The sequence below is a fragment of the Salmo salar genome, chromosome ssa14, assembly GCF_905237065.1.
Source record: "Salmo salar chromosome ssa14, Ssal_v3.1, whole genome shotgun sequence".
In the NCBI taxonomy this organism is placed as follows: Eukaryota; Metazoa; Chordata; class Actinopteri; order Salmoniformes; family Salmonidae; genus Salmo; species Salmo salar.
Window position 1 is genome coordinate 44953031 of NC_059455.1, and position 18175 is coordinate 44971205.

An 18175-nucleotide genomic window follows, 5' to 3' on the forward strand; every position below is an offset into this window, starting at 1 on the left:
CTAGACTCCTCCCCGTCTGACTGGCTAGTCTCCTCCCCGTCTGACTGGCTAGACTTCACCCCCGTCTGACTGGCTAGACTCCACCCCGTCTGACTGGCTAGTCTCCTCCCCGTCTGACTGGCTAGACTCCTCCCCGTCTGACTGGCTAGACTCCTCCCCTGTCTGACTGGCTAGACTCCTCCCCGTCTGACTGGCTAGACTCCTCCCCGTCTGACTGGCTAGACTCCTCCCTGTCTGACTGGCTAGTCTCCTCCCCGTCTGACTGGCTAGACTTCACCCTGTCTGACTGGCTAGACTCCACCCCGTCTGACTGGCTAGTCTCCTCCCCATCTGACTGGCTAGACTCCTCCCCGTCTGACTGGCTAGACTCCTCCCCTGTCTGACTGGCTAGACTCCTCCCCGTCTGACTGGCTAGACTCCTCCCCGTCTGACTGGCTAGACCCTTCCCCGTCTGACTGGCTAGACTCCACCCTGTCTGACTGGCTAGACTCCACCCTGTCTGACTGGCTAGTCTCCTCCCCGTCTGACTGGCTAGACTCCTCCCTGTCTGACTGGCTAGACTCCTTCCCCTCTACATGATTAAACACACAGCAGAAGGCTTCAACAGAGGTAAGGTACCCTCGCTCCAGCGTCTCTTGACCTGGAAGTCTTTGTGACACGCAGCGCTGTACCCCACCGCCTCCACTGTCTTTCTCTTATGGATGCGGTGCAGCAGGATCCTATAGGCCCCCGTCACAGGGCTCCTCAAGTCTGGGCAGGTGTTGTTCACCAGGTGGCTCTCTGTTATCCCCAGGTCCGCCAGAGCTGCCTTGACATCCAGCTCATCTGTACCCAGGACCCGGGAGGGCTCGACCAGGTGAGCTGGGGTCGGGCGGGAGGAGGGGTATGCCTGGGGGTAATCAATGCCCTTCAGCCAGTTGTAGGTCATGATATGAGCCACGGAGAGGCGGTCGGCGGGCACGGGCCTCAGGATGTCCTGGATGACCTGGTGGCAGGGGTCGGGCACGTAGGCTGGGATGGTGAAGGAGCCCTGAAGGATGCAGACCTTCAGCCGGCTGAGGTTGGCAGCGTTGAAGGGCAACATGGCAGTAGTCATGAAGTAGAGTAGTACACCAAGGGCCCAGACATCAGCGGACTGGCCCACGTAGCCTTTGTCCTTGAAGAGCTCTGGGGCGACGTATGGCGTGGAGCCGCAGAAGCTGGTGAGGACGTCATCAGGGCTCGAGGAGGTGCTGAAGCCGAAGTCGCCTACCTTGACGCAGTATGTGGTGGTGTAGAAAACGTTCTCTGCCTTCAGGTCCCGGTGGACTATGTTGTTATCATGCTGGAAGATGACAAGAAGAAAATACTTTAAACATAAAGCAAGATTTGTACACAGAGACTGAGTGAGGAACGATAGGGCCCTAAGGATACATGAATGTATCACACAACACTTATTTAAAATGGGGTAATCCGTGTGCCATTGTTGTTTAGACAGACTTACAGCACTATGCTACTGTAGTAGTTAGAGTCAATGCAAGACTTTATTGTTGCTAACTCACCATGTGTTTAACTGCAGCCAGAATTTGGGAAAATATGAGTTTGCTTTCCAGGTCTGAGAGTCTACCCCTGGTGGTAATGCGTGAGAACAGATCTCCTCCACTGGCGTACTCCATCACCAGGTACAGCCGCTTAAACGTCTCCACTACCTCATACAGACGCACTATGTTGGGGTGGGACAGCCTCTCCATGCACCCTATCTCTGAGGCAAACAGCACGTGGGACCTCTTGTCCAGTTTGACTTTATCCAGGATCTTAACTGCCACTCTCTCTGGGTGTTGGAATCCAAGATGGAGGAAGAGAGAGAAAGGGACAGGGAGAGAGTTAGAGACATGCTATCACGTTTAGAATTCACTAAAGCTATCCTCTCTCTCTCTTTATCTCTCTTTAGCTTGTCTTGCTATGGCTATTGTCCTCAATACTTTACTCAATACATAAGCTTGTGACTGAGTCTGAGACACGTGCAAGTGGCCGAAGACAATCCACAGGGATTAGTGAAAGTTGAATGAGATTATAGCCATCGGCTTTTTCTCACATGTTGGATTAGCCTAGTTTGTTCTCCTCCAGACTTAGTGTGGCAACGCAGGCAAGGCAACACCGGCAAGGCAACAACGGTAAGGAATCACTGGCAACATTGGCAAGGCAACACTGGCAAGGTGGCTGGCAAGCTGCAGGTCTACCAGCTAGAGAGTCTGGTAGAGTCCACATGAAAAAAGGCTCTTGAGATCTAGACTGTGAAGGTAAAACATGCTAGTGATATAATCAAGCCATATTAATATGTCTTGTCCCCTCAGGGAAGTACATACGCTGGTGGTCCATGAATTCAAACCTTATCACAGTCATGTTGATATGAAATATATCATCACTTGACATTATATATAGATGGGTCATTTTCCAAGGAAACTACAAGAGGTACTTGTGTGATATGTATAATTGTTTTATTTATCCTTTATTTAACCCGTGAGCGCTGTATAGGTGGCAGTGGTGTAAAGTAGTTAAGTACAAATACTTTCAAGTACTACATAAGTAGGTTTTTGGCGTATCTGTACTTTACTATTTATATTTTTGACAACTTTTACTTTTACTTCATTACATTCCTAAAGAAAATAATGTACTTTTTATTCCATACATTTTCTGTGACACCCAAAAGTGTTTGTTACATTTGGAATGCTTAGCAAGACAGGAACATGGACTAATTAACACACTTATCATGAGAACATCCCTGGTCATTCCTACTGCCTCTGATCTGACAGAATCACTAAACAGAGAACATCCCTGGTCATTCCTACTGCCTCTGATCTGTCAGAATCACTAAACAGAGAACATCCCTGGTCATCCCTACTGCCTCTGATCTGGAGGACTCACTAAACACACATGCTTAATTTGTAAATTATGTGTTGGAGCATGCCCCTGGCTATCTGTAAAATTAAAAAAACAAGGAAATGATGCTGTCTGGTTTGCTTCACTTTCACTCAAGTATGACAATTTGGTACTTTTTCCACCACTGATAGGTGGTTCCATGTTCCAGGCCTGTGTCTCACCTTTAGTCAGGTCATGAATTCCCAGTTTCACCTGGGAGAAGTTTCCACAGCCGATCTCCCCTCTCAGCTCGTAGAAGGCCACCCTCCGTCCAAACGTCAGGTCATTCATCACCCTCTCCGTGTGGGCCAGGTCATAGACAGCTTTATCAAACACACTCTTCCTCGCCGGCTTCACCTCTTCAACGTCCTCCACCGCATCACCACGAGACCTCAGCTGGTTCTCCTTGTTCTCCTTGATGTTCTCCTCCTTCCCTCCCTCTTTCGGGTCTCCACATCGCTGAGCTATCGTCTGCTGAGCTTTGTTACCTGCAGCAGAGAAACACAGGAGGAGGAAGAGAACATAAACAACACTACATAGACCTCACAGTATTTCAAAACAACTAAAGAACTGAAACACCTCCTAACCTCTGACACCAATGGCTTGTCGTGGTTCATCACATTTCTAACGTTATCAATGGAAACGTGTCAATTGGGTAGCTTGTGTGTTTAGTGAGTCCGCCAGATTGGAGGCAGTAGGGCTGACCAGTGATGTTCTCATGGGGATGTTCTCATGATAAGTGTGTGTTTAGTGAGTCCTCCAGATCAGAGGCAGTAGGAATGACCAGTGATGTTCTCATGGGGATGTTCTCATGATAAGTGTGTGTTTAGTGAGTCCTCCAGATCAGAGGCAGTAGGAATGACCAGGGATGTTCTCATGGGGATGTTCTCATGATAAGTGTGTGTTTAGTGAGTCCTCCAGATCAGAGGCAGTAGGAATGACCAGGGATGTTCTCATGATAAGTGTGTGAATGACACCATTTTCCTGTCCTGCTAAGAATTCAAAATGTAACAAGTACTTTTGGGTGTCACAGAAAATGTATGGAGTAAAATGTATATTACTTTCTTTAGGAATGTAGTGAAGTAAAAGTAAAAGTTGTCAAAAATATAAATAGTAAAGTACAGATACCCCAAAATATGAGTTAGCCACTTGGAGAGTGATAGTCTATTAGCAACCTGTGATAATCAGAAAAATGTAACCTTTATTTAAATATGGCAAGTCAGTTAAGAACAAATTCTTATTTACGATGACGGCCTAAGCATAGAAATACATTACATCACCCTCTACAACCACTGTGATTATTATTTGACCCTGCTGGTCATCTATGAACGTTTGAACATATTGAAGAACAATCTGGCCTTAATGGCCATGTACTCTTATAATCTCCACCCGGCACAGCCAGAGAGGACTGGTCAGAGCCTGGTTCCTCTCTAGGTTTCTAATCTCCACCCAGCACAGACAGAAGAGGCCTGGCCACCCCTCAGAGCCTGGTTCCTCTCTTGGTTTCTAACCTCCACCCAGCACAGACAGAAGAGGCCTGGCCACCCCTCAGAGCCTGGTTCCTCTCTTGGTTTCTAATCTCCACCCGGCACAGCCAGAAGAGGACAGGCCACCCCTCAGAGCCTGGTTCCTCTCTAGGTTTCTAACATCCACCCGGCACAGCCAGAAGAGGACAGGCCACCCCTCAGAGCCTGGTTGCTCTCTAGGTTTCTTCCTAGGTTCCTGCCTTTCTAGGGAGTTTTTCCTAGCCACCGCACTTCTACATCTGCATTGCTTTGCTGTTTATGGTTTTAGGCTGGGTTTCTGTATAGCACTTTGTGACGTCAGCTAATGTAAAAAGGGCTTTAGAAATACATTTGATTGATTAAATAAGAATAAATAAACAAAAGCCACTATTACTCACAAAGGACCTTCTCTTTAGCCTCTGTCTTGTTGCTCCTCACGGCTTTGACACTTTTCCTTTGCTTCTGAAACATGGCTGATGGTCTGGGTGGGCTGACAGTGTTTCTGGTAGTCCTTGGATAGTCCTCCAAGCTCTCAAAGAATGTAGTAATTGTCCTAGTAGATGGGCTCAGTCAGTGCTGGTGTTTGAGGAATCGAGAAATCCACTTAACAAACAGGTAGAATGCAACAGGAACATAGATTCATCAAAAACGTGTATATTGCTGTTACTTTCATAAACTGCCACAAAATGAAGAAAACAAGTATCTCTGATGTTTGGGATAGATCTACTGTCCTTTGTGGAGTGTTGTGACAAATCACAACCTCTCCTACAGAGCAACTAGTTTCTCACTTTCTCCCTCTCTCTACCTGTTCCTCTCTCTTTCTCTCTCTTTCTCTCCTTCCCTCTCTCCGTGTGTCTGTCTTGTTAGAACTGTCAGTGAGACGTCGCCACTGCAATGTCAATACCCATAATCCCCTCTGTGTCTGGCTCCTCCCACGCAGACAGAACATTCTACACAGGCTATTCAAACCCCTAGACTGGACCCGTCTTATGACTGCTTGTCTGACCCAGCCATGACCCAACCAAGACCCAGTCACAGACCAGACAGACATGTGACATTATATAAGAGTTCCATTGGAAGCATCACTACGGTCGGGAGAGTTTGGGTTCTGGGAAATGTCAATCAAAAATGATCTCACACTCCTGCTAAGGGAAATAAACATTTATCAAATGAAGGACCAAAAGGTGGAGTCTGTGTGGTGACAAACTGTTATATCACATACATATGACAAATCACTAATTGACCTAAAAATAACAACCTAACAATAGCTCTTATTTCACCCCAGATATCAAAGAGGCATACAGGGAATGGACCAAAGGCCATAGTCTTCCATTCCAACTCCTTATAAGGCTAGGGGTCACTGAGGGAGATGACATAGACGAATCATGACCCAGATATACAGTGCCTTCGGAAGGTATTCAGACACATTGACTTTTTCCACATTTTGCTACGTTACAGCCTTATTCTAAAATGGATTTAAAAAAAATACATCCTCTGTAATCTACACACAATACCCCATAATGACAAAGTAAAAACAGGTTTTTGGACATTTTTGAAAATGTATAAAAAATAAAAAACAGAAATACCTATTCAGACCATTTGCTATGAGACTCGAAATTGAGCTCAGGTGCATCCTGTTTCCATTGATCATCTTTGAGGTGTTTCTACAACTTGATTGGTGTCCACCTGTGGTAAATTCAATTGATTGGACATGATTTGGAAAGGCACATACCTGTCTATATAAGGTCCCACAGTTGACAGTGCATGTCAGACCAAAAACCAAGCCATGAGGTCGATGGAATTGTTCGTAGAGCTCTGAGATAGGATTGTGTCGAGGCACAGATTTGGGGAAGGGTACCAAAAAGTTTCTTCAATGCGAAGATCACCTAAGAACACAGTTAGCCACCATCATTCTTAAATGGAAGAAGTTTGGAACCACCAAGACTCTTCCTAGAGCTGGCCGCCCGGCCAAACTGAGCAATCGGTGTGAAGGGCCTTGGTCAGGGAGGTGACCAAGAGCCCGATAGTCACCCTGACAGAGCTCTAGAGTTCCTCTATGGAGATGGGAGAACCTTCCAGAAGGACAACCATCTCTGCAGCACTTCACCAATCAGGCCTTTATGGTAGAGTGACCAGACGAAAGCCACTCCTCAGCAAAAGGCACCTAAAGACTCTCAGACCATGAGAAAGAAGATTCTCTAGTCTGATGAAAACAAGATTGAACTTTTTGGCCTGAATGCCAAGTGTCATGACTGGAGGAAACCTGGCACCATCCCTACGGTGAAGCATGGTGGTGGCAGCATCATGCCGTGGGGATGTTTTTCAGCAGCAGGGACTAGTAGACTAGTCAGCATCGAGGCAAAGATGAACGGAGCAAAATACAGAGAAATCCTTGATGAAAACCTGCTCCAGAGCACTCAGGACCTCAGACTGGGGCGAAGGTTCAATCTTCTAACAGGACAACGACCCTAAGCACACAGCCAAGACAACACAGGAGTGGCTTTGGGACAAGTCTCTGAATGTCCTTGAGTGGCCAAGCCAGAGCCTGGACTTGAACCCAATCGAGCACCTTTGCTCGATTGGGAGAGACCTGAAAATAGATGTGCAGCAATGCTCCCTATCCAACCTGACAGAACTTTAAAGGATTTGCAGATGAGAATGGGAGAAACTCCCCAAATACAGGTGTGCCAAACTTGTAGCGTCATACCCAAGAAGACTTATGGCTATCATCGCAGCCGAAGGTGCTTTAATAAAGTCCTGAGTAAAGGGTCTGAATACTTATGTAAATGTGATATTTCCGGATTAAAAAAAATATATATACATTTGCAATTTATTTTCGAAGAACCTGTTTCTGCTTTGTCATTATGGTGTATTGTGTGTACATTGATGAGGGGGAAAAAAACAATTGAATCAATTTTAGAATAAGGCTGTAACCTAACAAAATGTGGAAAAAGTGAAGGGGTCTGAATACTTTCCAAATGCATTGTATATGTAACAGTTTAGCTTCCGTCCCTCTCCTCGCCCCAACCTGGGCTTGAACCAGGGACCCTCTGCACACATCAACAAAAGTCACCCACAAAGCATCGTTACCCATCGCGCCACAAAAGCCACGGCCCTTGCAGAGCAAGGAGAACAACTACTTCAGGTCTCAGAGCGAGTGACGTCACCCAATTGAAACGCTATTAGCGCACACCACCGCTAACTAACTAGCCATTTCACATCGGTTACACACACCCCCCTTTTTGGCCTCCTCCTTTTCCGCAGCAATCTGTGATCCGGGTCACAGCACCAATGTAACAGTTTAGCTTCCGTCGCTCTCCTCGCCCCAACCTGGGCTTGAACCAGGGACCCTCTGCACACAACAACAGTCACCCATGAAGCATCGTTACCCATCGCACCACGAAAGCCGGAGGCCGTTGCAGCGCAAGGGGAACAACTACTTCAGGTCTCAGAGCGAGTGACGTCACCCGTTTGAAACGCTATTAGCACGCACCACCGCTAACTAGCCATTTTACATCGGTTAGATATACAGTATGTCATAACTGAGGCAATGTGACAGGCAGGGCACAGACCTGAGTTGTTAGTTTACTCTCCACTGGTATACATGTGTGACCTCCACTACATCAGCCATACAGGCTGTATGAATCAGATATGTACAGATGTAGGATCTTAATTTCAACCCGTTTGCTACAGTTGGAAAATAATTCTGATGCAACAGGAAATGTGATTTATCATGTGGATTATAAGGAGTGACACTAATGCCCCATGTATACAGAATCATTGAATGCTGATCACCATCTATTGTTTATACACTGTTGTCTACTGACTGTATGTATAAACTGTATTCTCCACATAGCTCATCCTAATATACCTAATACATACCATTTTATTTTCCTAACGATATACTGTCTATACACACCACATGTTTTATATTCTGGATTGTCACACTGCTCACTGTAATACGTGTACTTTTGGATTGTTATTTCTTGGTTTGCTTTTTGTTTAATTATTTATGTATTAGTATTGTATTTGGGAGACATTCTACTGCCCTGTTGGAGCTGGCAACATAAGCATTTTGCTGCACCTGCTACAACACCTGCAAATATCTGTGTACACAACCAATAAACTTTGATTTGATTAATGGACATTTTGTAGGGATTGATACAATCAAGTCTGAAATTTAGAAGGGGAAATTACTCATTTCAGAAGCCTTTTAAACCTCAAAAACACTACAAGTTTAAAATGTCCTGAAAAAAAAGTGATCCTGCAACAGGGTGATCAAATTAAGATCCTACATTTGTATCTGTTATGATGACTGAGGCCTGTGACAGGGCCAGACCTGTCCAGAGGTATTCGGCTAAATTATCCAAACAGGCTTTGTGAATCATAGACATAACATCCAGAAGTGGTGCATGGGTGAAATCACCGGGGAAACCAAGCCTGTGTTGTGATAATTGCGTTGTAACCTGTTAGTTCATATGCTTTGACACCATGAATCTGTATTTAGGCCTAAAGGCAGAGACAATAAGAAGACACAGTGGCAGAATACATTCAACCACACCTTTGTTTTATCACAAAACCTGAGAAGTGAAGTTCACAAATCAAAACAGTTACATGACCTACAGCATGGTCAAGCAAGTTAATGTTTCCTCCACTATTCCAGCAACATTTAAACTTCAACATTATCAAATCACCTATGCTTAGTCTAATACAGTGACAACTAAAAGATACCAAAAACAATTTGTCCAATCAACGTAAACTAAATATGATTTGGCTGTCCACGGTTCTGATTTCTCTCTCTGTGTGTGTGTGTGTGCGTGTGCATGCGTGCATGCGTGCGTGCGTGCGCAAGTAGAAAAAAACATGTTGACTCACCCTACTGGTAGAGAAACACCATCCTCCTCTCTTTCATGTTGACGAAACGGTCTATAACATCATACAGTACACTTTAGTTTTGTTGTCATGGGTTACCTGGCTAAAACGCTTGCTCGCTAGCCTAACTTCCTTTCATGGGCAACGATGACCCAGCTAGTTAACATTAGCCTTCTACATCCAACTACACATCCTCTCAGGCGAGGGGCACAAAGTAGGAATTTATGGTTGGATCAGAATCGCCATTATAATCATTGGCCAGTACGGAGAATTAGGTAAAACCCACAAGTCCAAATCCCTAGCTCAATACATGGTTAATTTAGCAAAGGGCCAATTTTAGCTAGGTAGCTAGCCACCGGAGGACAACAACACAACAACAGCACAACAAATACATTTTGTCAAGGGAGGCCAAATACTCGCTGGGATCCTTTCTCCAGTGTGAGACATTACATTTACATTTACATTACATTTAAGTCATTTAGCAGACGCTCTTATCCAGAGCGACTTACAAAATGGTGCATTCACCTTATGATATCCAGTGGAACAACCACTTTACAATAGTGCATCTAAATCTTTTAAGGGGGAGGGGGGGTTAGAAGGATTACTTTATCCTATCCTAGGTATTCCTTAAAGAGGTGGGGTTTCAGGTGTCTCCGGAAGGTGGTGATTGACTCCGCTGTCCTGGCGTCGTGAGGGATCTTGTTCCACCATTGGGGTGCCAGAGCAGCGAACAGTTTTGACTGGGCTGAGCGGGAACTGTGCTTCCTCAGAGGTAGGGGGGCCAGCAGGCCAGTGGTGGATGAACGCAGTGCCCTTGTTTGGGTGTAGGGCCTGATCAGAGCCTGAAGGTATGGAGGTGCCGTTCCCTTCACAGCTCCGTAGGCAATCACCATGGTCTTGTAGCGGATGCGAGCTTCAACTGGAAGCCAGTGGAGAGAGCGGAGGAGCGGGGTGACGTGAGAGAACTTGGGAAGGTTGAACACCAGACGGGCTGCGGCGTTCTGGATGAGTTGTAGGGGTTTAATGGCACAGGCAGGGAGCCCAGCCAACAGCGAGTTGCAGTAATCCAGACGGGAGATGACAAGTGCCTGGATTAGGACCTGCGCCGCTTCCTGTGTGAGGCAGGGTCGTACTCTGCGAATGTTGTAGAGCATGAACCTACAGGATCGGGTCACCGCCTTGATGTTAGTGGAGAACGACAGGGTGTTGTCCAGGATCACGCCAAGGTTCTTAGCACTCTGGGAGGAGGACACAAGGGAGTTGTCAACCGTGATGGCGAGATCATGGAACGGGCAGTCCTTCCCCGGGAGGAAGAGCAGCTCCGTCTTGCCGAGGTTCAGCTTGAGCTGGTGATCCGTCATCCACACTGATATGTCTGACAGACATGCAGAGATGCGATTCGCCGCCTGGTTATCAGAAGGGGGAAAGGAGAAGATTAATTGTGTGTCGTCTGCATAGCAATGATAGGAGAGACCATGTGAGGATATGACAGAGCCAAGTGACTTGGTGTATAGCGAGAATAGGAGAGGACATTCAGCCTCTTGTGAATTGAAGGAACATTATGAAACTCAGAGAGACAAAAGATACATTATTTTATGTTTTTTTCTTATTTTCTTGGTCAACTTTTTGAAGGAAGCCTGGCTTCCCTTGGCATCCATGAATACACGCCGTTGACGTCTGTGTCCAGTGAGGACTGCCCTCGCCAGATATGGGCTGCCCACACTGGGCCACACTGGGCCACGCTGGGCCACACTGGGCCATACTGGGCCACACTGGGCCACGCTGGGCCACACTGGGAAAATGCCTTGAGGGCCAATGTGGAGCCAATGAGCAAAGGTGCATTGGCCTAATGTGGGCAACCAATATTTTAGCCCGCATTGGGCCCACATAATGCCAATGTGGACATGTTTGCTGGTCTAGCACTACTGACCCAGTTTGGCTAGCAGAGGTCAGTCACTGCATGTTGGTGAGCAACGCTTCTGAACTAGCTCTGTCATGTGACGTGTTAGGCCTCAAGTCCAGAGAGGTTACTCACCAGCCTTCAGATGGCTCAGTAGTCACTCAGTAGTCACTCAGTCATCACTCGGTAGTCACTGTAGTCACTCTGTTGTCACTCTGTAGCCACTCTGTAGCCACTCAGAGGACCACCATGTGGGTAGTGGACAAGTGCACACTTCAGGAAAAAGTGTAAAGTATTCAAATGCATAGCCAGCAGGGGGGATCCAACCCTCCAAGAGCCCAAACATTGACATCAATTTAGACAAAACATAGACCTCTAGTCTTCACTCAGTGGCCACTCAGTAGTCACATATAGTAGATGAGCTTCATGGATTAATACTGTGCACTGCAGAGGCTCAGTGATAATCCTGAATATATCAACAGAGTTAATCCCAGGGCCAGTGGTATACTGAGCCATGCAACACGTGCAGTAGAGTTACAGAGGAGCAGGCACGCATACAGGCCAGGCCAAATTCATCATCAGTGTAATCTCATTCTCGGACACAACACTCACTTGATGAATAACTAAGAGGCTTAATTAAATTGTGTTTAACAAGATGAAGAGCATATGTGGGATTATTTTGAGGTAAGGAGATCTTAACTGTGAATTTCTACCATAATAAATATTTTTTAACCAATGAAAATCCTTTATTTTACCAAAATAAAGATATATATTTAAATTAACACTTTATACCTAACAACCAAAGGAATTAGATGTAATTCAATCAACAATTTTCAGATTCATACAATCAACACAGAACATTTTACAGAGAACAATAGAGATTATATTTCTCTAAATTCAATTGAAAGGTTTTGAAAATCTGGTTTTCAATAATTTTTTTTACTATGTTGTTAACTTGATATGCAAATGACATCTATATAATGAATCTGTAATAGAAGCATTGTCTCCCTTTATTACCCACGTGGCACTATGTGCCAGTAGTGGCACATTTAGTAGGGTGGTAAGGAATTCAGGTAAATATTTGAAATATCACATTTTATTGGACACATACACATTTAGCAGATGTTATTTTTTATTTGATTTAACCAGGCAACTCAGTTAAGAACAAATTCTTATTTACAATGACAGCCTATCGGGTAACATTGGGTTAACTGCATTGTTCAGGGGCAGAATGACTGATTTTTTACCTTGTCAACTCAGGGATTTCATCAAACAACCTTTTGGTTACTGGCCCAACACTCTAACCGCTAGGCTACCTGCCTTTATTGCGGGTGTAGCGAAATGCTTGTATTCAAACAGTGTGTGAGTGGTATATAGTCTGAGTTTGGGAGGAATAGGATTCAAATGTGCCTGTTTTTTCAACCCTCAATTTATACCACTTCTGTAGAACGACCCATGACCCACGACCCTGTAGAACAACCCCTGGGAGGGCCCTGATCATCTGGGGACATGGAGGACTGGCCTGGGACAGAGTCCAACCCCTGGGAAGACCCTGATCATCTGGGGACATGGAGGACTGGCCTGGGACAGAGTCCAACCCCTGGGAAGACCCTGATCATCTGGGGACATGGAGGACTGGCCTGGGACAGAGTCCAACCCCTGGGAAGACCCTGATCATCTGGGGACATGGAGGACTGGCCTGGGACAGAGTCCAACCCCTGGGAAGACCCTGATCATCTGGGGACATGGAGGACTGGCCTGGGACAGAGTCCAACCCCTGGGAAGACCCTGATCATCTGGGGACATGGAGGACTGGCCTGGGACAGAGTCCAACCCCTGGGAAGACCCTGATCATCTGGGGACATGGAGGACTGGCCTGGGACAGAGTCCAACCCCTGGGAAGACCCTGATCATCTGGGGACATGGAGGACTGGCCTGGGACAGAGTCCAACCCCTGGGAAGACCCTGATCATCTGGGGACATGGAGGACTGGCCTGGGACAGAGTCCAACCCCTGGGAAGACCCTGATCATCTGGGGACATGGAGGACTGGCCTGGGACAGAGTCCAACCCCTGGGAAGACCCTGATCATCTGGCTTGATGTTAAATAAACAGCAAGGTGTTTCCCCCATCTAAAGGCTCAGCCCCATGCTGATCCTGTTTATGTGCTTTAACCAGGTTTCTGTTTTAAGTTCATGTGCTAAACACCTCCCCCCTGAGGTAAAAGATGATTAATGCCTATGACTGAGCAACACTTTCATGGCCCGAAGCTCCTTAATCATGTAATTTAGCTGTGGATGGACACACATACCACTGCATCTTCCACAACTCAAACACAAGCCAGCCAGCAGAGGTGAAAAGAGAACTCTGTACTTTAGAGATCATCCCTTTGAAGTGAATGACGAGCCCCGCCTTTTAAGCCCCGTCCCACCTTGGGCATTTCAGAATGGAAATGTGATTAGTTGACCCGTTTTAGCGCCACACCACTTTGGAAAGAGGGTCCGGCTGGTGGTGACATTTGTGACCAAAGCACAGTCCCAAATAAATATCAGAAGGTGTTGAGACCAACAGGTCACTCGGTCAGGATCTAGCGAGGTAGCTGCGCTGTGAGGAGCACCGCAAGGAGTATTATCATGGATCTACTGCAGCACTACCTACTGCTCCTGCTGTGTGTCCTCAGCCTAGCCTGTAAGTACGGCTGTTTGTTGTTGGCTCACTGATGTACAGTAACAATGGCTACTGACCCATGGACTGGTGTGACTTCCATCAACAGAGGCACTGGTGGGGGTGTTAAGCTGAGGACAACAGTGTGACATGCTGATGGGGATCTGATTCTGATGCTGCCTAATGACTTACTGTTCAAACCTACTTACTTTGTGAATACCTGCTATGAATGACCATACTGTACATCACTTTATAATTCAGCCATGTCTTGGAACTAGGCAGAACAACTAAGGGCTGAGTCTGCATGTAGAAGTGCTGATCTAGGATCAGGTTCAATGGTTATAATCTAAAAGGTAAAACTGATCTAGGATCAGGTTCAATGGTTATAATCTAAAAGGAAAAACTGATCTAGGATCAGGTTCAATGGTTATAATCTAAAAGGCAAAACTGATCCTAGATCAGCACTCCTACTCTGAGACACTTTATGAGGCCTTGTGTTACTTTGCCAAGGACTCAGAGCTCTGGCAGTTGAGGAATGTTGAGGAACTTTGTGGAACGTTGAGGAACGTTGAAGAACGTTGAGGAATGTTGAAGAACGTTGAGGAATGTTTAGGAATGTTGAAGAACATTAAGGAATGTTGAGGAATGCTGAGGAGCATTGAGGAATGCTATTGTCAGCTTGGACAACTCTCATTGTAGCTACAAGGTGTTGATGTGTGTGTTTCTGTTTTCCATCGGCAGCAGTGTTGAACAAACGTGTGGATCACAGGAACCTGTTAGCACTGAGAGCCTACTGCAAGAGACAGTCACTGTTAACATCGGCCATGGTAAAGTAACTAAAGGTATCCAAGCGATTAAGAGCGAGGGGACAGTAACTAAAGGGTTGCTAGTTCAAATCCCTGAGCTGACAAGGTGAAAAATCTGTCTGTGCCCTTAAGCAAGGCACTAAACCCTAATTTCTCGAGGAAGTTACTCTGGATAAGAGCATCTGCTAAAGATTTCAAATGTAAAATGTAAAGCAGTAATGGGGACAGCAGTAACAGTAAAGCACGATGGGGACAGCAGTAACGGAGACAGCAGTAATGGGGACATCAGTAACAGTAAAGCACCATGGGGACAGCAGTAACGGGGACAGCAGTAACGGGGACAGCAGTAACAGTAAAGCACCATGGGGACAGCAGTAACGGGGACAGCAGTAATGGGGACAGCAGTAATGGGGACAGCAGTAACGGAGACAACAGTAAAGCACCATGGGGACAGCAGTAACGGAGACAGCAGTAACAGTAAAGCACCATGGGGACAGCAGTAACAGTAAAGCAGTAACAGTAAAGCACCATGGGGACAGCAGTAACAGTAAAGCAGTAACAGTAAAGCACCATGGGGACAGCAGTAACAGTAAAGCAGTAACAGTAAAGCACCATGGGGACAGCAGTAACAGTAAAGCAGTAACAGTAAAGCACCATGGGGACAGCAGTAACGGAGACAGCAGTAACAGTAAAGCAGTAACAGTAAAGCAGTAACGGAGACAGCAGTAACGGGGACAGCAGTAACAGTAAAGCAGTAACGGAGACAGCAGTAACGGGGACAGCAGTAACAGTAAAGCACCATGGGGACAGCAGTAACGGGGACAGCAGTAACAGTAAAGCGCCATGGGGACAGCAGTGATGGGGACAGCAGTAATGGGGACAGCAGTAACAGTAAAGCACCATGGGGACAGCAGTAACGGAGACAGCAGTAACAGTAAAGCAGTAACGGAGACAGCAGTAACGGGGACAGCAGTAACGGGGACAGCAGTAACAGTAAAGCAGTAATGGGGACAGCAGTAACGGGGACAGCAGTAACAGTAAAGCGCCATGGGGACAGCAGTAATGGGGACAGCAGTAATGGGGACAGCAGTAACAGTAAAGCAGTAATGGGGACAGCAGTAACGGGGACAGCAGTAACAGTAAAGCGCCATGGGGACAGCAGTAATGGGGACAGCAGTAATGGGGACAGCAGTAATGGGGACAGCAGTAACGGGGACAGCAGTAACAGTAAAGCAGTAATGGGGACAGCAGTAACAGTAAAGCACCATGGGGACAGCAGTAACAGTAAAGCGCCATGGGGACAGCAGTAACGGGGACAGCAGTAACAGTAAAGCGCCATGGGGACAGCAGTAACGGGGACAGCAGTAACGGGGACAGCAGTAACAGTAAAGCACCATGGGGACAGCAGTAACAGTAAAGCACCATAGGGACAGCAGTAATGGGGACAGCAGTAACAGTGAAGCACGACGGGGACAGCAGTAATGGGGACAGCAGTAACAGTAAAGCAACATGGGGACAGCAGTAACAGTAAAGCAGTAACGGAGACAGCAGTAATGGGGACAGCAGTAACAGTAAAGCAGTAACGGAGACAGCAGTAATGGGGACAGCAGTAACGGAGACAGCAGTAACAGTAAAGCAGTAACGGGGACAGCAGTAATGGGGACAGCAGTAACGGTAAAGCACCATGGGGACAGCAGTAACAGTAAAGCAACATGGGGACAGCAGTAACAGTAAAGCAGTAACGGAGACAGCAGTAATGGTAAAGCACCATGGGGACAGCAGTAATGGGGACAGCAGTAACAGTAAAGCAACATGGGGACAGCAGTAACAGTAAAGCAGTAACGGAGACAGCAGTAATGGTAAAGCACCATGGGGACAGCAGTAATGGAGACAGCAGTAATGGTAAAGCACCATGGGGACAGCAGTAATGGGGACAGCAGTAACGGTAAAGCACCATGGGGACAGCAGTAACGGAGACAGCAGTAATGGTAAAGCACCATGGGGACAGCAGTAATGGGGACAGCAGTAATGGGGACAGCAGTAACGGTAAAGCACCATGGGGACAGCAGTAACGGGGACAGCAGTAACGGGGACAGCAGTAACAGTAAAGCAGTAACGGGGACAGCAGTAATGGGGACAGCAGTAACAGTAAAGCAGTAACGGAGACAGCAGTAACAGTAAAGCAGTAACAGTAAAGCAGTAACGGAGACAGCAGTAACGGGGACAGCAGTAACAGTAAAGCAGTAACGGAGACAGCAGTAACGGGGACAGCAGTAACAGTAAAGCACCATGGGGACAGCAGTAACGGGGACAGCAGTAACAGTAAAGCGCCATGGGGACAGCAGTGATGGGGACAGCAGTAATGGGGACAGCAGTAACAGTAAAGCACCATGGGGACAGCAGTAACGGAGACAGCAGTAACAGTAAAGCAGTAACGGAGACAGCAGTAACGGGGACAGCAGTAACGGGGACAGCAGTAACAGTAAAGCAGTAATGGGGACAGCAGTAACGGGGACAGCAGTAACAGTAAAGCGCCATGGGGACAGCAGTAATGGGGACAGCAGTAACAGTAAAGCAACATGGGGACAGCAGTAACAGTAAAGCAGTAACGGAGACAGCAGTAATGGTAAAGCACCATGGGGACAGCAGTAATGGGGACAGCAGTAACAGTAAAGCAACATGGGGACAGCAGTAACAGTAAAGCAGTAACGGAGACAGCAGTAATGGTAAAGCACCATGGGGACAGCAGTAATGGAGACAGCAGTAATGGTAAAGCACCATGGGGACAGCAGTAATGGGGACAGCAGTAATGGGGACAGCAGTAACGGTAAAGCACCATGGGGACAGCAGTAATGGAGACAGCAGTAATGGTAAAGCACCATGGGGACAGCAGTAATGGGGACAGCAGTAATGGTAAAGCACCATGGGGACAGCAGTAATGGGGACAGCAGTAACAGAGACAGCAGTAATGGTAAAGCACCATGGGGACAGCAGTAATGGAGACAGCAGTAATGGTAAAGCACCATGGGGACAGCAGTAATGGGGACAGCAGTAACGGTAAAGCACCATGGGGACAGCAGTAACGGAGACAGCAGTAATGGTAAAGCACCATGGGGACAGCAGTAATGGGGACAGCAGTAACAGAGACAGCAGTAATGGTAAAGCACCATGGGGACAGCAGTAATGGAGACAGCAGTAATGGTAAAGCACCATGGGGACAGCAGTAATGGGGACAGCAGTAATGGGGACAGCAGTAACGGTAAAGCACCATGGGGACAGCAGTAACGGGGACAGCAGTAACGGGGACAGCAGTAACAGTAAAGCAGTAACGGGGACAGCAGTAATGGGGACAGCAGTAACAGTAAAGCAGTAACGGGAACAGCAGTAACGGGGACAGCAGTAACAGTAAAGCAGTAATGGGGACAGCAGTAATGGGGACAGCAGTAACGGTAAAGCACCATGGGGACAGCAGTAACAGTAAAGCACCATGGGGACAGCAGTAACAGTAAAGCACCATGGGGACAGCAGTAA

General features: G+C 46.9%; 1 protein-coding gene across 1 annotated transcript; it reads right to left on the reverse strand.

Annotated features, from left to right (window-relative positions):
- Nucleotides 1–65: 65 nt before the first annotated feature.
- On the reverse strand, nucleotides 66–5857 carry LOC123726717 (serine/threonine-protein kinase NIM1). The gene is made up of 4 exons (XM_045694447.1): nucleotides 4802–5857; nucleotides 3081–3386; nucleotides 1542–1810; nucleotides 66–1324 (listed from the first exon to the last, which is right to left on the reverse strand). Exons 1-4 carry the CDS (start codon nucleotides 4872–4874, stop codon nucleotides 572–574), a joined length of 1401 nt encoding a protein of 466 aa, XP_045550403.1. The 5' UTR covers nucleotides 4875–5857; the 3' UTR covers nucleotides 66–571.
- Between the last annotated feature and the right edge of the window lie 12318 nt (nucleotides 5858–18175).